Source organism: Acartia tonsa, chromosome 14, assembly GCF_053477335.1.
Source record: "Acartia tonsa isolate MP-2025a chromosome 14, ASM5347733v1, whole genome shotgun sequence".
NCBI classification, from domain to species: domain Eukaryota; kingdom Metazoa; phylum Arthropoda; class Copepoda; order Calanoida; family Acartiidae; genus Acartia; species Acartia tonsa.
The window spans coordinates 31,007,956-31,031,330 of record NC_137273.1 but is presented as its reverse complement, the minus strand read 5'-3'; the positions used below and the strand labels follow the sequence as shown (position 1 = coordinate 31,031,330).

Genomic DNA, 23,375 nt, shown 5'->3' with positions numbered 1-23,375 from the left:
CAAAATGGTACAAAAAAAATGACGTCATACTATAAAGTTGTCCAATGAGAGGCCAGTATACATTGTAATTGACCAATGGTAAAATATATACTCGCCTCTCATTGGTTATTTTATCATATGACGTCAATTTTTTTGTACCATTTTGCGCAGCATCCTCAACTGACAATTGCGAAGTACATAAATATTCAATATTATAGCATTTATGTTCAAGAGTACATAAACATTGCACTGTGGAAATATAGATTTTCAGAATGAGTATTTCATAGTGTTCCTTTCAGTTTACTTCTCAGGTTATCATTCTTTTAAATATTCCACTGTTGATTTAATAAAAATTAGAATGTCCATAACTATACCACAGTGTAGCTGTTAATTAAAGAGCTGACCATTGAAGAGTACATGAATATTCAACTGTGAATTAAATGATTAGAATGTCCATAAATATACAATAGTGTAGCTGTTAATTATAGATCTGACCATTATAGACTATATAAATATTCCACTGTGAATTTAATAATTTGAATATACGTAACTATACCATTATACCATAGTACAGCTGTTAATTAAAGATCTTAATATTGTAGACTACATGAATATTTCACTGTGAATTTAATATTTAGAATGTCCATAAATATTCCATAATGCAGCTGTTAAATATAGATCTGATTATTGTAGACTAATTGAATATTCAACTGTGAATTTAATAATTAGAATGTCCATAAATATTCCACAGTGTAGCTGTTAATTGAAGATCTTTACATTGTTGAGTACATAATTATTCCAATGTGAATATATAAAACAGAATTTATCTAAATATTCCATAGTTTAGCTGTTAATCAAAGATCTGATCATTGTAGAATACACCATTTTACCATTTTTTATATTTTATAATTAGAATATACATAAATATTTTATAGTGCAGCTGTTAATTAAAGAACTGGCCATTGTGTTTGTTTATCTTTGTTTAAGTTTTTTTCGCGTGGGTTGCACACATAGGGATCTTAAGGGATAAGACAATGGATGATAAATTGATTGATAAATTGATCATAAATAAAGTCCCCCCCCCCTCTTCAGTTTTTAACCATCAAATCAAAATTCACTATAGGTACCTAAAGATTTAAGCCAACATTAAGGTTACATAACCTTGGGTACCATTGTAATCTAAAGTCAAATGTTCCCTTCCTCCCTTGTTGAATTGTAGAGACATCAGTGATTAAAGGATAGGACATTGACCAATAAATAAACATTCCCCCAAAGTACTATGTGTATAACTTGCTATAGTAGATGATCAAATTTTAGGAAGAAAAGGTTTGTAGATTAATTAAGCCAGTATTAGTATCCTTTTTCTCCCGGAGAAATAAAAGTTCAATTCAAGAGGGGGGGGGGGGGGTGTGATAAAATTCCGATTTGTTGCAATGAACCACCTGCAGGGCCCCCTATCCTTATTTAACTGGTAAGAAACAAGACTTTTCTATAAGTCGGTTCGTCTGTCCCACCGTATGTTCTTAACGGATAGTTTTAATATAATAACAACCCTAAACTCTTTATTATTAGGACTGCATTTTAAACATAATTATTTTAGGTTTTATAATGCATTTAAATAAATTTATCGTCTATTGTCTTATCCCTAAAGTTACCTGGTAACTACAGGATATACCTTTAGGTGAAATTACTTGAAGGAGAGGGAAGGGGGGTATTGTGTTATAAGGCCCCAGAAGAAAAAAATGTTTTTGATAATCTTAAAACTCACAGGCAACAAAATCATATTCATCCTGTCAGGAATGGATTAATGGAAGTTAATCAAATTTTTCCCCCCTTCATTGTCATTTTAAACAAAATATCTGCCATTAACTTGTAAGATTTATGTTTTTATATAAGGAAAATTTATTGTTTTTAAATTTTAACAATAAAGATTACCTCATCTTGGTGCCAAGTAGCGCGGGAAAATTTATGCGCATTGGATGCCGCGTTAATAGTTGCGAGGCTAATCTAAAATTCACTTCATCAGTCTGTCCGTCCATAAGATTTTTTTCGGTGAAGGTATAATCGTTATTATAATGTTTTTTTAAAACATGTTAATTTTAAAACTTTTTTATATAATTTTTTTTATATCATTACCGCCTTCATTGGGTTTTTGGAGCAATGATTCCTATGACAACAAGGTACAATATCTTAAGCGAAGCATCTCTATAAGCAAGTCTTAATATATACTTGAAGTAAGTCCTGTTTACAGTATCCTGTATTCAAGTAATTTTGCAATAAATTTAAAAACAATTTTGCTCAGGCTCATAAATTATTATTATGACATTCTACAAGTGTTAATGTGCGTTTGTCTTATCGTCTGATTTTAAAACTTCGCATTTTCTGGATGTTGTCATCCTTGTTTTCAAAAAATTTGGAATGTTTGGAATTTTGTTTGACAAGATGGTGGCAACTTTTATAATAACATTTTATGCAATTTTATCAGGGATCTCAAGGGATTAGACAATGGAAGATAAATTGATATACATTCCCAATGATGATAAACACAATTTTCCCTGTTGTTGATTGAAATTATTGGTTGAAAAGTTTGATTCAAACCAATACAAAATCTTAAAATGTTTCCCAAGATTATGTGGTCTTAAAACTTTGGGTACTAGTGTCATTTACATTCCAATGATCCCCTCTCTCCCTGAATATTATGCATTTTTATAATAGTAGACCTACAAGTTTTAAACACGATATTTATTACTAGCAGCTACGCCCCTAGAGGCCTCTAGTGGCACTTTAAATGTTGTTGTTTGTTAAAGTTAATTTTTTATGTACGATACCACCTTATTTGACGTTGAAGTCTCCTCTAAATTTGAATTTTTTTTGATTTTTTTGTCATTTCTCTTAGGAGGGTGGTGGTACCCTCCCCCAAAATAGTCAAACCTTCCCAGGACTTATGAGAAGCTACCCTGTTAAGGAGAACCCGATCGGTTCAGCGGTTAGCGAGATCCTTTGGTACAGACACACAGACAGACACACAGACATCCTGTTACTTTATTATAAGTAAAAAGAAGAAAGTTTTTTTTGTCATTTGCTTATGATTTCAATAACTACTGAAATAAATGTGTTCTCAAATTTAGGGAAGCTGACACTGTTTTAAATTTAAGAATTTTGAAGTTTTGATTTACTAGGTCTATTCTATCTTGGATCAGAATATCATATGATCTACTGCTGCTGCATTGGAAAGATCTAAAATAAATTGGGAGTGGGATGAAAGATCAATGTGCTCGCATTCCAACAACAAAAATAAAAATTAGCAAAAGTGGATCATTAAGTTGTACATCATCATGCATGAATGTAGATCAATTTATCCCTTAAGATCCCAGGATATGTAGACTGATAGAGTATCTTAACTACTCTATTATTACAGTAAGTCCATTATTTTAGATTTACCCTTTTTTAAATTTTAACCTTACCTTTCTTCTTATAGGGGCATCTTAAACAACAGGGAGGTTGGAGGTCGACCCTCCATTTTTATATTTTATTATCAAAAGGATATAGAACACGCAAACACAGAGAATATAAATCTAAAATAGGACAGGTTAGGTTAGGTAAAGCTTTGGATAATCAAAAAAGCCCCCCGCAGGTGGTATGCATATAAAAAAAACCAAGTTGGTTTCAAATAGGTTAAGTATTCACTCCGACGTTTGTCACTCCTGCGTTTGTCATAGGACACAAAAAAGACTAATTCAAAATAAAATGTATGAAATTGCATGCTAAAAATAATTTGTAGTTTTATGGGGACATTGTTGCTCTAACTTGACCACCCTGAAAATATATCTGCACTGCCCCCATAACAACCACCACAACCCAGGGATCTAAAGGGATAAGAAAATGACTAATAAATTATGTACATCCCCATTGATGATACACAATATTACCCCTTCTGTAGATTGCAATTAGTGGTTGAAATGTTTTGGGCAATGAATCAAAAGTCTCCAAAGTTGTTAAGCCAACGAATAAGAAAATGTTATAAGAAGACTTTTAGGACTAGTGTAATAAACAGCCCAAGGTCCCCTTCCTCCCTGACCACAAGCCCATGATGTCATTCCCAATAAAATCTTTAAACAGATGCTGAATTTTAGTAGTCAGTGTTTCCAAACTCGGGACAATTTTTAATGCAAAAGTTAGGGATAAGATACTGGACAGGAAATTTAAGTAAACCTCCATTCATGATAATGAAATTACTCATTCTGTAGATCAAAATGATTGGTGGAAAAGTTTGGAAACAGTTTTTTTGTAAAAACCCAATCAATATTTAATATAAGTATCAAAAGTTTTAAGCCCAAAAAGGAGAGATCTTGTAAAAAAACTTAAATTTAAAGTGCTTACAATTGAATTTTACTGTTAAATGCTTATCTATTATTTTTGTTAGTATAATAATTCCTCTTTTATTCCATTTCTTCTATCAATTTAAAGTTGCAATAAAAACAAAAATTAATCCGGCAACCCTTATTTTTTACCTCCTAAATAAATATGCATTTCTTGTAACTTGGTTGTTGACAATTATGACAATGATAAAAATCTATTTATTTTTAATCAGATCCCATACAATTTTAAAGTTTTAACACCTTTCTTTCAATGGATGTAGAATTCTCGTTGATATTATGACAGGGAAAATTTTTTTGTCAATTTAGCTCGCTAACATGGAGATAGTTTATTGGTCAGTTCTTTCATCCAGTAGGAGGGGGAGAGGATAAGGAAAGGGGGTAGAAGGGGAAATCCTTATATTATCCCGTTGCAAGTTTCACTTAATAGAGAACAATTTAATCGGGTGTAAGATCCAATTAATAATATATCCATTTTTCTATAATTTTAGCAAGGCCAATTTTAATCAAAAGTAGAAATGTAAAAATAACTATTTGAGTATAAATACAGCAAAAACAAGGATGACAACATCCATAAAAGCAAAGCTCGGAAACGGAAGGACAAACGAACATTAACACTTGTAGTTGTCATAACTGAAAAATCAGAACATAAATGTATAATTGACGAATCAAAATTGTTAGTAAATCTGTTGAAAAACTGCTTAAAAACAGGATAATGTTTAAGGACATACTTACGTTTCTAGGACTTGATTATAGATATGCTTAGCTTATAACATTGAACTTTGTTGTCCTTGGAATCAGTATTTAAAAAAAATCAGATCAATCGGATAATTTTATCGGATAAAAGTTTGTTGTTGAAAAAGTTAAAAATCAACATGTTTAAAATGGACGTACGGACATTCTGGTAACTATTATAGAGTTGCTACGCTTTATAAATCGTCCTAACTACTTAAAGAATCACCATGCAAAGTTTGAAATCGATAGGACAATTCTAACATGCCTAAATTAACGAAAAAAGCTATCCGTTCCAGACGTACGGACGGATGGACTGACCCTAATTACAAAAAAACTTCGCTTTTAAAAACAACTAAAAAGCAGTCACAGAACAGTCTAACTGCTGATGCAGAGTGCTTAATTATGCCTCATAGTAATAGGAATCGTCACACATTAAGATTAAGACGCAGTAGAGTATTTATTTTAAAAGTATGTATGAGAATAATAACTGATGTCATTTTTATCCAATTGTCTGTCAATAGAAATCTCTAAAATGGCTGACTTTAACAAAAATTAACATTAACTCGTATTACATTCATATATGAATTATAAAAATTAAAAGCTCTGACAAAATAGTAGCCTTAGTTTGAGAAAAAAAAGATGTAGAATGCAATGGATGTAGAATATACGTGGATATTATGACAGGGGGGAAATTGTCGTCAATTTAGGTTGCCATTTCCCCTGTCATTTATTGGTCAGTTGGAAGGGGGAAATCCATATTTTAGCCCGCTACGTGTTTCACTAGAGAACATGAAAATCTGGAGTAAAATCCTTGTAATAATATATCCTTTATAGTACCCATAGTTTGATGAAAAAGAACTGTTCTAAAATATAACATTTCCAACTTACACACATTGGGCTAAAAAAGGCAATTTTATAAAAGAGAAGCTTTACAAATCAGACATTTTCCTATTATTAAAAGAAGCAAGTTATTTTTATCTGTACCTAAAGATTTTAATAAATTCTGAACCGATTGAGTTCTCCATTTTAAGGATGGTTTAAAGCTATTTTTAAAAAAATTATTACAAAGCAAATATAAATTTTGTCCCCATTATGAACCCACCGTGTTGTATCCTTTCTAAATTAATCCTGACCATATAAAGACATTCAAAAGCCTTGTGAATCTTCATACAATACACCAAAAAAAGATAGCCTTAAAAAATGGTGCTTTCCTATAAAGTGCCTTTAATCACTGAAATATAGCCCTATGAGGCCTATACCTATGGTGCTCTAACCCCTCCAGGGCTACCCATTGAGCATTATTTTTTAATACCCAACAGACAACCAACCATTTGAAAACCATTTAATTTTTTGATAAAATTTTTTTGTGATTTAATTATCCTATCTGATTCTTAGGAAAAAATTACAATATTATATGCAAAGCATCTCTATAATCAAGTCCTAAAAATGTATGTATGTACTATAAATACTATCTAGTATTTAAGAAATTTGGAATAAATTTACGTACAATTTTGTCAAAACTTACAAATATATTTGCTTATTCAGTTCTGACACTCTCGTTAATGTCCCTTTGTCCTACAGTTTCAGAGATTCACTTTAATGGATGTTGTCATCCTTGTTTTCTGTTGTTTTCTGCAATAACTTTTTAACAATAACATGGTTGCTTTGTTGCTAACATGTATGAGATAATATTAATACTCAAGGTTTTTAGAATGAGGTTGAACGTTGTGAATTTTATTATGAATTAAGAAATTATAGAAAAAATCTGCATCTTACATTCTCTAGGTGTACTTAAGGTGGGGGAGGGGGGGAGTATAGTTTAGCCGACCCTTCCCTATTTTTAATTTTATTTTTAAAAAGAAAAAAGTAATTATATTTTAGGGGGGGGGAGGTAATTTTGTCTAGGGGCGGTTTATCTTGGGAAGGTAATGCTACCCTTCCCCAAAAGTAGTTATAAACTCTACCAGGACCTATGAGAAGCTACAGTGCAGTGTAAAGGAGAACCATATCGGTTTAGAGGTTAGCGAAATCCTGCAGTGCAAACAGACATAAAGACAGACTCACAGACATTCTGTTACTTTTATACCAACAGGCCAGCGCAAAACCATGATGTTCAACCTGTGAATATGATAACATTAATATAAGCTAGCTGTGAACAAAATTTGAATTAAAAAAGGACACCAAAAACAGTATTATATTGTGTCGTATTATTGTCAGGGGTGTAGGGAACTGTTTAGTGCACAAGTCCCCAAGGTTTTATAATTACGTTTCATTATTTGGCTTAACAAGTTTGAGGACTTTTACTTTTTGATTGGTGTCCAAACGTTTGAACTACTCATTGTTATCTACAACAGAGATAATTTTGTGTAACCATATTGGGGATGTACAATGTACATCAATTTATCAGCCATTGTCTTATCCCTTTAAATCCTTGATTATTGTGCTGTATAAGGAATCACATGGATAAGGCATATAAAGAAAAATTATTTTTCCTTTTGTAAGAAATATGTAGTTACAGTATGGAGCTTTCATATCTTCAATAAAATCTCGACAATAAAATCTATTGACAATGTACATAGATTTTTAAAAGCAGTGTTTGTTTAGTGAAATCATATCTCCCCCTTATTTTTTTTTGTTTTATTTAGATACAATGTTCCTTTCCCCTCCTTTTCTTTTACATTAAATTCAATTAAAATAAACCCATTTTGTTTGTAACCCTTTTCTTTATAATGTTTTCCGTAGCGCAGCTACTCTTTAACACTTCCCTGGATTTGGGGACTTTATTTTCTTCAGCGAGGGAGGGGATATTGGAAATTACACTGGTCCCCAAAGTTTTATGCACATGCTCTTTCATTAGTTGGTTTTAAAACACTTGTTGTGGTGCTTTAAGAAAATGTTATTTGATCGTTCAAACTACAGCATGACCCTCGAAAAAGTTTTTTTAAGCATCTGCAGCCATATTTCTCAATAAAATATTAAAAGATTCATATGTACTTGTTCTCTATAATTTTCTACATCAAAGGATATCAAAATATTTTTTTACATCAATTAACAGCCGAGATTTTTAAAGCCAAAGTTTGGAAAAAGTGCTTGAGAAACTGGATATTGCTAAATATTTCTTAGTTTTTTATTAGTATATTACTTTTTATCAACCAGTTAAAAAACAAATAAGAAAGAAGAGCAAGTTTACAATTGATACCTTTTTTATTGCATTAAAAAATGTTGGTTTTACATATCAAAAAAATACTTTTAAATTTTATTGAATGCATTTTTTCTAATAACCATTTACCCATAAACCTAATAATATCCCCTTCTTAACATGACCTTAAATGAACCCCTCCCCAATTTATCCTTATGACCGGAAAGGATTAGCGCAAATTTGACCTAATAAATTAACACCCACTTATAAAAACTACTTAAAGACACATAAAAATCATTTAAATTGTTAAATGTTTAATAAAAGTTTGTAGCTGTAACTTTTTCGTTTTTTAACTTATTTTAATAAAATAAAAAGTGTTTGATTTCTGTTTATGTAAACTTTTAATTTGCTACTATTTTTTATAGGATTTCTTTCTGTAAGGGTGTTTTTGCAATTTACACTAATCTAAAAATGCCTTTTAGAGCAAGTGAAAAAAGTGCTTTCAGCATGAAATAAATTTCTTGGAAACGTCTTTATATAAGTTTTATAAAAAGTATTGAAATTATGAGGAAAACACGTCATTTCACTTTAAAAAAACATTTTTCTTGAAAAGTTACTTTTTCCTCAGCCACTTTTTCAAAACTTTGGCTTTAAAAATCTCGGCTGTTAATTGATGCAGTAAAAAAAATATTTTGATATCCTTTGATGTAGAAAATTATAGAGAACAAGTACATATGAATCTTTTAATATTTTATTGAGAAATATAGGCTGCAGATGCTTAAAAAAAACTTTTTCGAGGGTCATGCTGTAGATGTGTCCATATTTTTTAACCATTATATTTGATTTACAGAAGGGGTAAATTAATTAAACCTCATTGGGGATGTTAATTAATATATCGACATTTGTGTTATTCTTAATCTCTTTGCTTTTTAATGATGCGCGACTTTCGGGCTAAGATTTCCTTGTTATATTTATCAAAGTACATCCCTAACAAAAGCTTACTTTATTTGACGGAAAAAGAACATTTATTATCATTAGCGAAGCTACTCTATAAATGACTCTATCTGTCTTTCTGTAACGCACATAAACGCTTTTATCTATCCTTCTCTCTCTCTCTCTCTCTCATTCTTTATTTCTGTCCCTCCATCTCTCTTTCTTTCTTTCGTTATCTCCTTCTCTCTCTCATTCTTTCTTTCTTTCTGTCCCTCTTTCTTTCTTTCTTTATCTCCTTCTCTCTCTCTCATTCTGTCTTTCTGTCCCTCTTTCCTTCTTTCTTTCTTTCTATCCCGCACTTTCCCTCTCTGTCTTTCCTTTCTCTTTTTGTCACTCTCAATTTCTTTCTCTCTCTCTCTCTTTCTATCTCTCTCGTTCTCTCTCTCTCTCTTTGTTTCTCTTTCTCTCCTTATTTCTTTGTTTCTCTCTTATTTTTTTTTCTCTCTCTTTCTTTTCCTCTTTTTCTCTTTCTCCTTGTCTTTCTCTCTATTTTTTTATTTTCTCTCTCTCTCTCTCTCTCTCTCTCTCTCTCTCTCTCTCTCTCTCTCTCTCTCTCTCTCTCTCCCTCTTTCCTTCTTTCTTTCTTTCTATCCCGCACTTTCCCTCTCTGTCTTTCCTTTCTCTTTTTGTCACTCTCAATTTCTTTCTCTCTCTCTCTCTCTCTCTCTCTCTCTCTCTCTCTCTCTCTCTCTCTCTCTCTCTCTCTCTCTCTCTCTCTCTCTCTATCTCTCTCTCTCTCTCTCTCTCTCTCTCTCTCAATATCTGTACGGTATTATAAGTTATTTTGCCTAATAACTCCAAATATGGACCAATAAAATAAAACATTAATTTAACTTTAAAAATATGATTCCAAAATCAGCTGACCTTCCAGAATAGCAATTCTGAATTATAGGTTAACTAGCGGTTGCTTTACTAGCATTTAGGAAAATAGCATAAAACCAAACTTAGATATAAAAAAAAATAGCCTAAAACCATCAAAGGACCTATAAGAAGATTCCATAAAATGGAGAAATCAATCGGTCTAGTAGTTATCGAAATCTTAAGCTACAGACAAAAATTACAAAATAATGAACCAGATCTAAAATTCCTATATCGTATTATAGACAATTTAGCTTTAGCTCCTAGGGGAAAACAAATTCAAATTAATTTTATAACTTTTCTTTTATTTTACTATACGCGGAATACAGTTTTTAATACAATACTTAAATATTGATTTTATAAATTTTTTGTTTCGGTTGTTTTTAGCTCCTTTAGGGAAAGAGTTTAGCTTTAATGTATAAACAGTTGACCTTTTTAAATTAGATGGTATATAATATTTGGTTATCATTTTGGTCAAAATATACACAAAACAAACATTTCAAAAGTTTACGTTTAAAATCATATTATTTTATGGAAAAAAAATTAATTTTGCAATTTAAGTAAAGTATTTAATTGAATATTAATGAATTGAAGCAATTAAAACAACATTTTGATGGAAAAAGTATAATAAGCAACATGATATTTTGAGATTGTCTGTTTTTAATCCAAGGATCTCGCTTACCGCGCAACTGCTATGGTTCAGCTTGAAATGTGTATTACTATTTATCTTGGATGAGAGTACCACTACCCTCTTAAGAAAAATCGTCCCTAGAAAAGCATACCCCCATCATTTTTACTTTTTCTTTTTAAAACTAAAATCTAATTTTGGAGACGTCAGTTTTTTACTTATGGACTTAATTTTATAACAGAAAAGCCGCGTTACTAGAAAAATGTTGTGCCCTATCGAGCATGGAATCCCTTCCTTTTATGTTTTAAATCAACTGAAAACGATTTAGGGTAGTTTTCATTTCATTGTGTTAGGTTTTATGTTAGGTTAGGTTCCATTGGATACTTTGTAGTCCCGCAGGGGTTGGGCATCGCAGAGTAGAGCCCATCCGCTGGAGTTAAACATAAAACTTGTTTTCAAACTATTTCAAAAAGTAAAGAGGGTGGTTTTATTGTTTGAAAGACAATTTGAAGGAAAAGAACTAAAATAACACTTTTTAAAGAATTATTGTTTTCTTTTTTATTGTAGATGAAAATGGTAAGCCAAACTAAAAACAATTTATTCTTGCAAAAAAAGGTTAAATCTATTTCTGTAAAAGGCTAACTAAAAATCCATGCAATTTCTCTTTTTTATAACAGGAATAGAGGGGATCAAGGTTGTTGTAGCTTTTAATTTTAGGGGGTTTCATATTTATATCTTTGGGGATATTTATTAATTTTTTTTTTTTTTTTTGAGGGGGGGGGGGTTTGAGGGGTAAAAATCCATATTAATAATTCGTAATGCTTGTGGTTAAAATTTGAGTGAGTCAAATCTAAAATATTTACAAAAATTTGGTTTGGAGGCTTAATCACCCCTGTACACCCATCCCCGAAGAGATAATATAAGCTCTCTCTCTATCTTAAAGAATCATCTTGTCCTTTTATTTATCCATCCCTTTATTCCGTGTTCTGTCCATAGTAGCGTGGCTACATTTTAAGAGACTTTGTCCGTCTGTTTAGTTTATATACATTCACCAACATAAACTTTTTCACCATAATACAGGATACGAAATTTTAACGCTATTTTAAGAATTTGACTTTGAGGCTTTAAAAATTTAGCAAAATTACCAATTTATTATTGTTTATCCCTTCGTACTATTGCCTTAAAAAGATCCAAGCCACGCCAATCGAGAATTTTTTCAATCTTGTTTTATCCAAATCTTTAAGAGATTTCTATAAACAACAGAAGATAGATAAAACTAAAACAATGTGGGGGAGGGGGGGGGGGTATCAATGTTTCGTCAACAGTGGGTGGGAGATAGGCAATTATAAGCCACTGTGAAGCTTCCCTTAAATTTGATATATATCGTATTTTCAAACACAAAGCCTTAATACTTAATAGTAGACTAGCGGCTACGCCCCCTAGAAGCCTCTAGGGGCACTGGTAGGAGGAGGAAAAGTCGAACTAATCCCATTTTAAATTTGAGTTTCACAAGAGTAAAAAAATAGTAATATTTTTTTGGGTGGAGGGGGGTAAAGAAACCCTCTCCAAAAATAGTTTAAAACCTTCCCAGGACCTATAAGAAGCTTCACTGTAAAGGAGAACAATATCAGTTTTGCGGTTAGCAAGATCCTTCGGGACAGACAAAAAAAGTTTACTACTTTATATAATAGATACTACGCCCCTTTAGATTCAGATGGGCTAAAAAATAGCTTAAAACAATCCCAAGATTTAAATCTAAAGGTAATAGCCCTAAACCATCACAGGACCTATGTGAAGAAAATTGGTTCAGTAGTTATTGAGATTTTAAGATAAAGACAAAAAAATCCATACTACTTTATACATATTATAGGACTAGCGGCTTCGCCCCTAGCCTCTAGGGGCTTTTTTTTGTATGATTTCACGTATCTTTTCCTAAGTCCGGCTAATATCTATAATCTCCGCCGTTTTATTTTTATATACGTTATAAAATTCACGTTTATTTTAGATTTTACAAGTAACTTCGCACCCCCTCCCCCAAGCTTATAACCAACACAGGACCAGTGATATATTCTTATGTAGAACCCAATCGGTTCAGCGGTTACCAAGATCTTAAGCTTCAGGCAGACAAAAAAACCTTACTACTTTATATAATAGGATTACCAGTAGCATGTACAGTGATTTTTACTATTCTAATGATTGCTGGAGGTGGGGGGTGGAGGGGATTGATGATAATTATGTACAGATTCCAAGCATTATTCCTAATCAGACTAAGATTCAACGGCTTTTTGATATTTAAAGCTAACAGATCATAGCTTTAAAATCAAGTACCTGCCTGAAGAAAAAATTTTGTACCTCCAAGAAAATAGCCTAAAACCACCACAGGATCAGTAGGTATATTCCCTTAAGAGTAGAATAAAAATCGGATCAATGGTTAGCGAGATCTTTAGGGACAGACGGACAGACATCATTCTACTTTGTATTATAGATAACTTTTGTATTGAATAAGATGAATAATTAAGATGTTTTGTATAGACGGACGGACCTGCCAGATAGTATGTACTATAGTAAGATTAGAAAGCTTATAAAAATACAAGTATGAAACCATTCACAAAAGCTAAGCTCTGAAACGTTAGGACAAACAAACATTAACACTTGTAGAGTGTCAGAACTGAATAAACAGAATATAAATGTAAAAGTCGAAACAAAATTGTAAGCAGTTTTGTTGCAAAAATACATGATACTGTTCAAGAACTTTTTTGGGGCTTGGTTTTAGAGATGCTTCGCTTATAATATTTTATCTTGTTCAAATAGGAATCAGTATTGTAAAACTCAGATGAATCGGATAATGTTTTTAACATAAGAACGTTTATTGACAAAAAGTAAAAATCAGCATGTTTTAAATGGACGTAATGACTTTCTGGTAACGATCATATGGTTTTTGCGCTTATGAAGTCGTACATAACTGTTATAGGAATCAGCATGCAAAGTTTGAAATCGATAGGACAATTCTAACCTGTTTAAATGAACGAAAAGAGCTAACCTTTATGGACGAACGGACTCACCTACTTATAGAAAAGCTTCGCTATTAAAAAAAAGAAAAAAGAGTGTTATTACATATGGCAATAATTGTCCTAGTTTGACTGCATAGTACATGTGAATATTAAAATCCCTGTTTAAAAAGGGGCGGAGATTTAATTTTAAGAGTTAAGACAGGTTAAATAGTGGATTATAAGGAGTAGGACAATTAACGATAAATTGATATAGTACATCCCCTATGATATAAACCTTATTACCCCTTCTAAAGATTAAGATTATTGGTTGAAAAGTATAGACACTAGTAGTTTGGTACCAATCAAATAAAAGTTAATAAAGAAAACAAAAGTTTTAGATTATAAAACTGCTATTGGTAATAATACATTTTACAATTCCAATGTCCCCTCCCTCCCTGGTGGGTAATTAAGACAGAAAACCATCTTTTTATTGCTTAAAATTCTTTAAATGGAAAATAACCAGCTAAAGATAAATTTTATTTAAATTTAAATAAACAGACGAATTCTATTTAAGATAGACAGATTAAACTTTTATACAAAGTACATACAAAGAAATTTTCCATAAGGAAAGGCTACGTGATTTAACACCACACTTAACAAAAATGGGCGGAGATTTAAATAAATGCTTTTGGGAAAGGTGACATGAAAGGGAAGGTGTTCTGGTTTATATAAATAAGATCTTTTGGGTGAACTTAATCAGTTCTGTTTCTAGAAAGCTATAGGATACAAGTAAGTTATTTTTAGTTTCTTTTTTTTCGTTTTACTCAATTGCCTTATATTAAAACTAGCGGTTATGTCCCTATAGGCCTCTAGGGGCACTTAAGGAAGGGGGGATTTGAATTCGATAGACTTTTTTTTAATTTAGATTTATAAGTAAAAATACTTTTTATTTAGATTTATAAGTAAAAAAACTTTTTAGTTTTTTATTTAGATTTATAAGTATAAAAAACTTTTTTATTTAGATTTATAAGTAAAAAAACTTTTTTATTTAGATTTATAAGTAACAAAAAACTTTTTTTGAGGAGGTAATATTCTTAGGGTGGTGGTATCCTCCCTCAAGAAGTAGTTTTAAACCTTCCCAGGATCTATAAGAAGCTCCATTATAAAGGAGAACCATACAGGTTTAGCGGTTAGCGATATCTTTTGTTACAGATACAAATATTCAGTTGATCCATAAAATTAAACTTTTTTCTAGGATGAAATTTTTAGTGGTGTTACCTTTACTAATGTCTACGCTAGCCAGTGGGCAGTTTTTCCCAGCTGAAACAGGCCTGTACACCCCGGAATGGATTACACAAGAAGACTTTGAAATCGGGGGTACCGGCCGTGCAGCCGACCCCATAAAAAAATTCATCCCCACACCGGGCTGCGACATTATGGGCGGAACGAACGCCTTTTGCAAGCCCGGATTCAACTGTTTTTTCGCCGATTTGCCGACAAACAACCGCATTTGCGATGCTGACGCGGTTAAAAACTGCATGGCTTATTACAATACCCCTGTTGCAGCATTTTTGGCGCATTGCCGCCAAATGGCTCAATGGCAGCCAGACATTGACCTTATAGAGATCCAAGTTAAGCCTAACATTCTGGCCCGTACCGCCGCCGCCGATCCAATCAAGCCGTTTATCCCGACGCCGGGCTGCGACATTATGGGCGGGGACAACGCCTTCTGCAAGAAAGGTTTGAACTGCTTCCAGAACACAAACAATATTTGCAAGCCAGATTATGTGAAGGCGTGCATGAGGTTCAACCACAGCCGCACGCACACGTTGCTGTGCCACCATCTGGCTGCCTGGAGACCAACAGCTGACCAGCTGGATGAAAGATATGTAGAACCGGTTATGAAGCATTTCTAAATGAGTAGTTTGATAATTTCCATTACTACGGCTCCGAATTTAATTTGATTTGTTTGATTACAAATGGTTCTAAGCAATACTGAAAAATCATTTATCGCATCGTATTAAAGGCAATTTTCCACGAATAATAATGAATAACATTTAGTTGGTCCAGGCAAAGGCCCTCTCTAAGGGCCAAGTAAAACTGAAAGTAATCATACATTTTTTCATTTTACTATCCTCGGAAAGCTGTCTATAATACGATGCGATAAATGTATGCAAATCCTTATAAATAATTACCATATATCATACAAAATATCACATAATTTATTATATTTATTTAAATTAATTCAATATATAATTCTATAAATTTATTTGTTCTATCGCTTTCAAACTTTGGATGATGATTCCTATAACATTTAGCAACTCTATCCTTGTAATAAAGTAACAGGATGTTTGTCTGTGTGTTTGTATGTTTGAATCTAATTGCTGAACCGATCGGGTTCTCCTTAACAGGGTAGCTTTTCATAGGTCCCGGGAAGGTACCACCACCCCCCTAAGATTTTACAAAGAGAGTTCAACGCAACATAAACATCAACGCATATTTTTTTAAATATTAAAAAAAACATTTAAAGGACCATTAGAGTAAATTATGCAAAACAATCTGAAATGTCTAAAATTACCCAATTCTAGAGCCATTTTTTGGACATTGGGAGTGAATCTTTTTAGCCGCAGTACTACTATATAATTTAGATATGTTCTTTTTTTTAAACGTCATAGTAAATGTTAAACTAGAGATTTTAAAGCCCTAATAACTAAATTATTATATCATATTAATTGATTCATTGATGATACCAGTAAAATTTGTTCTTTATTACCATTACCATTTAATATTTGTTTAAAATGCTTTCTTGCTGATCTAAGCATCAGTTTTTCTACTTTACATCTACTAATAAAGCTCTACGCCTTACCAGAAAGGGGCTAGAAATTACCCTAAAACCATCCGAAAATTTAAACCTGAAAGTAGAATAGCCTGAAACCCTGACAGTAACAATATGAAGCTTATAGAGAATATAAAACCCAATCGGTTCAGTGGTTATTGAGATCTTATAATCAAAAAGGTTTTTTTTTGTGCTTGTTATTGCTTCGATGCTTACATCCTTGTTACACTCCAATGGATATAAAATAAATGTGGATATATTGACAGGGTAAAATTTGTCGTCAATTTAGCTTGCTAACATTAACCTCATTTATTGGTCAGTTCTTTTATTTAGTGGGAGGGGAGGGGATATGGTAAAGGCCGTAGATATCGAGGGTATCGTTATTTTAGCCAGCTGCAAGTATTACTTTATCAGAGTGCATGAAAATCTGGTGTAACATCCAAGTGAAAATATATCGAGTAACTCTTCTATCTCTAAGAAAAAAGGGGTGTTGGCCCGCCTAATGCCAAAATCAGTTTAATAACACGCTAAAAAGTGATAGATTTTTACAAATTTTTACGACTTTTTATGTAATATCTGAATATTTGTTTTATTTTTCAGAAATTCAAATAAGAATTCTATCTACTCCCAGGGATCTAAAGGGATAAGACATTAGCCAATAAATTGACGTACATCCCCCATGATGATACACAAAATTACCCCTTCAATAGATTAAAATTAGCGGTTGAAACGTTTGAACACTTAACATAATGAATCAACCAATCACCAAAGTACCCAAAGTTGTTAAACCAACGAATAAGAAAACCTTCTTATGAAACTTTGGGGACTAGTGTTATAAACAGCTCATTGTCCTCTTTCTCTCTTTTTAAAAGCGAAGCTTTTCTATAATTAGGGTCGGTCCGTCCGTACGTCCGTCCGTCCGTACGTTAATTTAGGCATGTTAGAATTGTCCTATCGATTTCAAATTTTGCATGGTGATTCCTTTAATAGTTAGGTACGATTTAGAAAGCGTAGCAACCCTATAATCATCACCAAAATGTCCGTACGTCCATTTTAAACATGTTGATTTTTTTACTTTTTTAACAACAAATTTTTTTATGTGATCTAATCATCCGATTGATCTGATTTTTGGTATATTGATTCCTGGGACAACAAAGTATAATGTAATAAGCGAAGTAACTCTATAATCAAGTCCTAAAAATGTAAGTATGTCCATAAACATTATCCTGAATCAAGCAGTTTTTCAACAAATTTACTTACAATTTTGCTTTGACTCTTATACATTTATATTATGATTATTCAGTTCTGACACTATACAAGTGTTAATGTCCGTTTGTCCTACCGTTTCAGTGCTTCGCTTTTATGGATGTTGTCATCCTTGTTTAAAAGCGAAGCTTTTCTATAATTAGGGTCGGTCCGTCCGTCCGTAACGGATAGCTTTTTTCATTAATATAGGCATGTTAGAATTGTCCTATCGATTTCAAATTTTGCATGGTGATTCCTTTAGTAGTTAGGTAGGATTTAGAAAGCATAGCAACTCTATATTCATTACCAAGATGTCCGTACGTCCATTTTAAACATGTTGATTTTTTTTTACTTTTTTAACAACAAATTTTTATGTGAACTAATCATCTGATTGATCTGATTTTTGGTATATTGATTCCTGGGACAACAAAGTATAATGTAATAAGCGAAGCAACTCTATAATCAAGTCCTAGAAATGTAAGTATGTCCATTAAGAGACATAAGTTTTCCGGAATTTTAATGTAGGGAGGAGATTTGAAATCTGCATCAAATTTTAAGGATTTTTTATAAAATTCGTTTTTTGTATAATTCTTTATCTAAAAGCGGAAATACATTTTAAGTTAATTAATTTTGACCAATAGGATAGGTGGATTTTAAACTACCTGCGCTCTAATTGGTTGAATGATGTACGACATCCAATCAGAGCGCAGATTTTTTAAATCCACCAATCACGGATGCCAAAATTAATTAACTTAACCCATTAGTGCCGAACATCCCCCCTGTCGTCAGAATCACTTGAAATTTTAAACACAGCTTCCTTAAGGGATTGTAAGACATTTGTATTTTTAGATTTTTTGATTTGTGGCATACCAAAGAAGTTTTTTTTTTGCGTCGTTTCCGACGCATTCGGACTAATCATTTTTCCCATGCGTCTATTATGTACCATATCGGACTAATCATCTTAGGCTTTTACTGTATAATCTATTAGTTGCTTCGCCCCTAACCTCTAGGGTGGGTGGGGAATGTCAGAAAAATAGCATAAAACCATCCCAAGATATTTATAAAGCTTTCCTGATAAGTAAAACTAATTCAGACCCGAAATTTCTATAATCTTTAGCTTCAGACAAAAACCTTACTACTTTATAGTATGGAACACTATACTAGCAGCGGCTTCGCCCCTAGAGGCATCCAGGGACCCTTGGGTTTGGGGGGAGTCAAACCCCCTCTTTCAATTACAGTTTTTAAAGAAAAATTTTTAAAAAATAATGAGAGGGGTTTATTATTTTCTAGGGGTGATTTCTCCTAGAGCGGTTGTGGTACTCTCCCCCAAAATAGTTATAAACCTTACCAGGTCCTATGAGAAGCTAAAATGTAAAGGAGAACCATATCGGTTCAGTGGTTAGTGAGATCCCTTAGTACACACAGACACATGTATGTAGAATGTAAAGAGATCCTGTTACTTTATTAAAAGGATACATAACACAGATACTCTACAATCAGTGTCTGTCTGTACGTCCATTCGTCTGTATAAAACAATTCAGAATATAATTATTTGGTACTAGTGGCTACGCCCCTAGAGGCCTTTGGGCACTTGGGATGGGGAGAGGTCATTGAATTCTACAACAATATTTTTTATTTTAGATTTAAAAAGAATTAATTTCATTAAGTTCATTCTATTTTTTCTTGTGTTGGGGGTCTTTTTTAAGTGGCGATTTATCTTTGGAGGGTGGTGGTACTCTACCCCAAAATATTTATAAACCTTACCAGGTTCTATGAGAAGCTACCATGTAAAGGAGAACCATATCGGTTCAGTGGTTAGTGAGATCCCTTGGTACACAACACACAGACACATGTAGAAAGTATATCCTGTTACTTTATTAAAAGGATACATAACACAGATACTCTACAATCAGTGTCGGTCTGTACGTCCATTCGTCTGTATGAAACAATTAAGAATATAATTATTTAGTACTAGTGGCTACGCCCCTAGAGGCCTTTAGGAGCACTTGAGATGGGGAGAGGTCATTGAATTCAACAACAATATTTTTTATTTAAAAAGAATTAATTTCATTAACTTAATTCTATTTTTTCTTGTGTTGTGGGGTCTTTTTCAAGGGGCGATTTCTCTTTGGAGGGTGGAGGTAACCTCCCCAAAAATAGTTGTAAACCTTCCTAGGACCCATGAGAAGCTACAAAGTAAAAAAAGAAGCATATCAGTTAAGCAGATACACAGAGAGATATCCTTTCACTTTATTACAATGTTTAGCAAAGAAATATGATTTTGTCGACAATTATATTGAACAACCCAATACATGACAACCCCTCAACCCCCCCCCCCCCCCAGCTCCTGTTAATCCTTTAAGTTTTATAATAACTTTTTCTTATTTGTTGTCTTACCAACTGTGGGGAATTGTATTTGTATTTTGATTGGTTGGTTTATTAAGTGTCCAAATGTTCCAACCACTAAATGTAATCTACAGAAAGATTTTATAGTATAATATCCCTGAGTAAGTACATCAATTTATCGGCCATTGACTTACTATTTTAGATCCCTAACCAATACATTTCTTAGTTGTTAATTATTTGGATGCAATTATATATATACAGACGGACGGATGTTCAGACAGACCATAATTGTAGAGTATTTGCGCTATTTTTATGAATATATTAACAGCTAGGCTGCAATAAAAATTACGGAAATATAAACATATTTACAGTCTTTAATTGGCTGTAATTTTGGATGTATAGACAGACATACATACATTCCCTAGTTGTAAGGTAGCTATTATTTATTTGGATGCAATTATGGAAATACAGACAGGTGAGCGTACAGAAAGACCCTAGTTGTAGATTATCTGCGCTACTACTTTTATATCCTTAAAATAAAGTAACATGTTATTGTATGTCTTTGTGTGTGTACCAAAGGACCTTGCTAACCACTGAACCTATATGGTGCTCCGTTACATGGTAGCTTCTACTAGGTCCTGGTAAGGTTTATAACTATTTTGAAGGAGGGTACCACCACCATCCCTTAAGAGAAATCATCCCTAGAAAATAAAAAAGAACCAAAATTAAAAAAAAAACTTTTTCTTTAAAAAATTGTAATTGAAAGAGGGGATTTGACTCCCCCTGCAATCTAAGGGGCCCTAGATGCCTCTAGGGGCGTAGCCGCTGCTTGTATTGTATTCCATACTATAAAGTAGTAAGGTTTTTTGGCTCAAGCCAAAGATTACAGAAATTGAAGGTCTGAATTGGTTTTACTTATCAGGGAAGCTTTATAAATACCTTTGGATGGTTTTAAGCTATTTTCCTGACATCCCCCACACGTCCTAGAGGTTAGGAGCGTAGCAACTAGTAGATTATAGGAGATTATACAGTAAAATCCTAAAATGATTAGTCCTATAAGGTCAAAAAGGACGCAATGGCTAAAATGATTAGTCCGAATGCGTCGAATACGACGCACAACAATTTATCAAAAAAAAGTATGTAAACTAACTAAAATCAAAGAAAACTTAGCAGAAACTAAAAATATATAACAAATGCTATAATTAATTATAAATAAGTATGTTTTAATTCTTTAAAAGAAAAAAGTTAGGCCTGGTGTGGAAATTTTTTCCTATTTTTTCCACTTCTGCCATGAAAATATGATTTCATCTGGTCATCGAATGAAGTGAGAGGCCAAGCAATGTAGAGGACAAAACTTGAAGCTTTATTCAGTTATTTACAAACATTTAAAAAGGACAGCATAAAAAAATAGAGTGATAGTATAGGTTTGAATTTGTGCGTCGTTTAAGACCCTATTGTCATTAATGGGTTAATTTGTATTTCCGCTTTTAGATAAAGAATTATACAAAAAAACGAATTTTATAAAAAATCCTTAAAATTTGATGCAGATTTCAAATCTCCTCCCTACATTAAAATTCCGGAAAACTTATATCTCTTAATGTCCATTAACATTATCCTGAATCAAGCAGTTTTTTTCAACAAATTTACTTACAATTTTGCTTTGACCCTTATACATTTATATTATGATTATTCAGTTCTGACACTATACAAGTGTTAATATCCGTTTGTCTTACCGTTTCAGTGCTTCGCTTTTATGGATGTTGTCATCCTTGTACTCCCATATTTCATTTGTTTTTATAAATATTAGTAATTTGTTTCTTTTTTAGGTATGTTAATAGAAAAATTATTTTGTTGTAATATGGGAGTTGAGATACCTTTACTCAAAATATATTACATGCTGTTAAGGATTTCTTTAAAGGGGGGGAGGGGAGAGGGTGCTCCATAAAGTTTGACAATGTTAAAAGCCCCTAATTTTCACAAAAATTTCAACTTTACAAAGTCTCAAAATTTCAACTTTATCATAAAAATTTAACCTATAGAAAACCATTTTACTTCCATTATTGTTGAATAAACCTATCTTTCTTTTGTGCTATTATTAAAGTAAAACAATAGAGTGGGAAGGGATTAAATAACTGTATGCCCCCAGCCCTTGGATCCTTACCGACTCTCTATTGGAACTTTGAATATCAGTCAATAGTGTCGTAAATATTAACACAGCCAAGCTGCTACAAAAGAGCCGAAATCAATTTGCTAGCAGACGAAAAAGGTCTCCAACACTGGATCCAGGTAGTTGTGAACTTCATTGTTCTATTCTATTTCATCATAAAAATGTAAATATGCCTTTTGTTGCATTACTGACAAACTGACGGACAAAGTAAGTTGTATTCTGGATTCTTTTTCCCTTATGGCGTTACAGACTGACAAACAGACGGACAGACAAAGTGAATTATACAGTATATTTGCTACTGAATTGGTTCAGATTCACATTAGTACAAAAATCTTGAAATTTTTTAGAAACGTCATTACGGTAGGTAGTAAAAAAACTATTTAAAAATTGGCTTAAAACTAAAAAAAAGCTTTTAGATATTAGCTGACTTTGCAAAAAAATAGCATAAAACAAGACAGGGACATGTTATCTTAACAAAAACTGTTTTGCAACTAAAATGAAAAATCATGTATTGTATCTTATTATAAAGATATTGTATTTTCCATGAAAGGGAAATATAAAACCTATAACATATAAATAATCTCTGTTTTCCTTTTTCTATCTGCGGAAACTCTCTATTATTAAATCAAATATACATATATGGAGACATTGAACTGTAAATTACACTGGTACCCAAAGTTTTACAGCCGAGGTATCTTATTTGACTTTGTGTACTTTTATTTAAAGTGCACATAAAGGCCTCTAGGGGGGTAGCCGCTAGTCAAAATAAGATTAATAAATGATTATTCAAAAATATACAAAATTTGACAGGAGAAGGATAAATAAAACAAAAATTAGTATTTTTAACTGAAATATTTGAGACGAAAACTTTTTTATTCGGTTGCCATATCCCAAACTGTGAGTAAAAGAACTCGATTGCTAAAACATTGTGGGCGTTAAGTTGCCTTTTAATTAGATTTGTTACTATTAACAGTGTTCTAATCATGTAGTCATAATTTAATTTTCAATATGGCTTTGATACCAAATAATATCCAGCCATAATGAAAAATAATGTATAGCATTGTTTTACAGACAATTTTCCAC

At 32.4% G+C, this 23,375-nt stretch overlaps 2 protein-coding genes across 2 annotated transcripts in view; one reads left to right on the top strand and one right to left on the bottom strand.

Moving 5' to 3' along the window:
* The window catches only part of LOC145305409 (UDP-glucuronosyltransferase 2A3-like), a 148,792-nt gene that overhangs the window by 95,276 nt on the left and 30,141 nt on the right, over nucleotides 1–23,375 (bottom strand). The gene's annotated exons all lie outside the window — the stretch shown is intronic.
* Nucleotides 14,464–15,976, top strand: LOC145306115 (uncharacterized). The gene is made up of 2 exons (XM_080148071.1): nucleotides 14,464–14,487; nucleotides 14,954–15,976. Exon 2 carries the CDS (start codon nucleotides 14,955–14,957, stop codon nucleotides 15,612–15,614), a length of 660 nt encoding a protein of 219 aa, XP_080004197.1. The 5' UTR covers nucleotides 14,464–14,487; nucleotide 14,954; the 3' UTR covers nucleotides 15,615–15,976.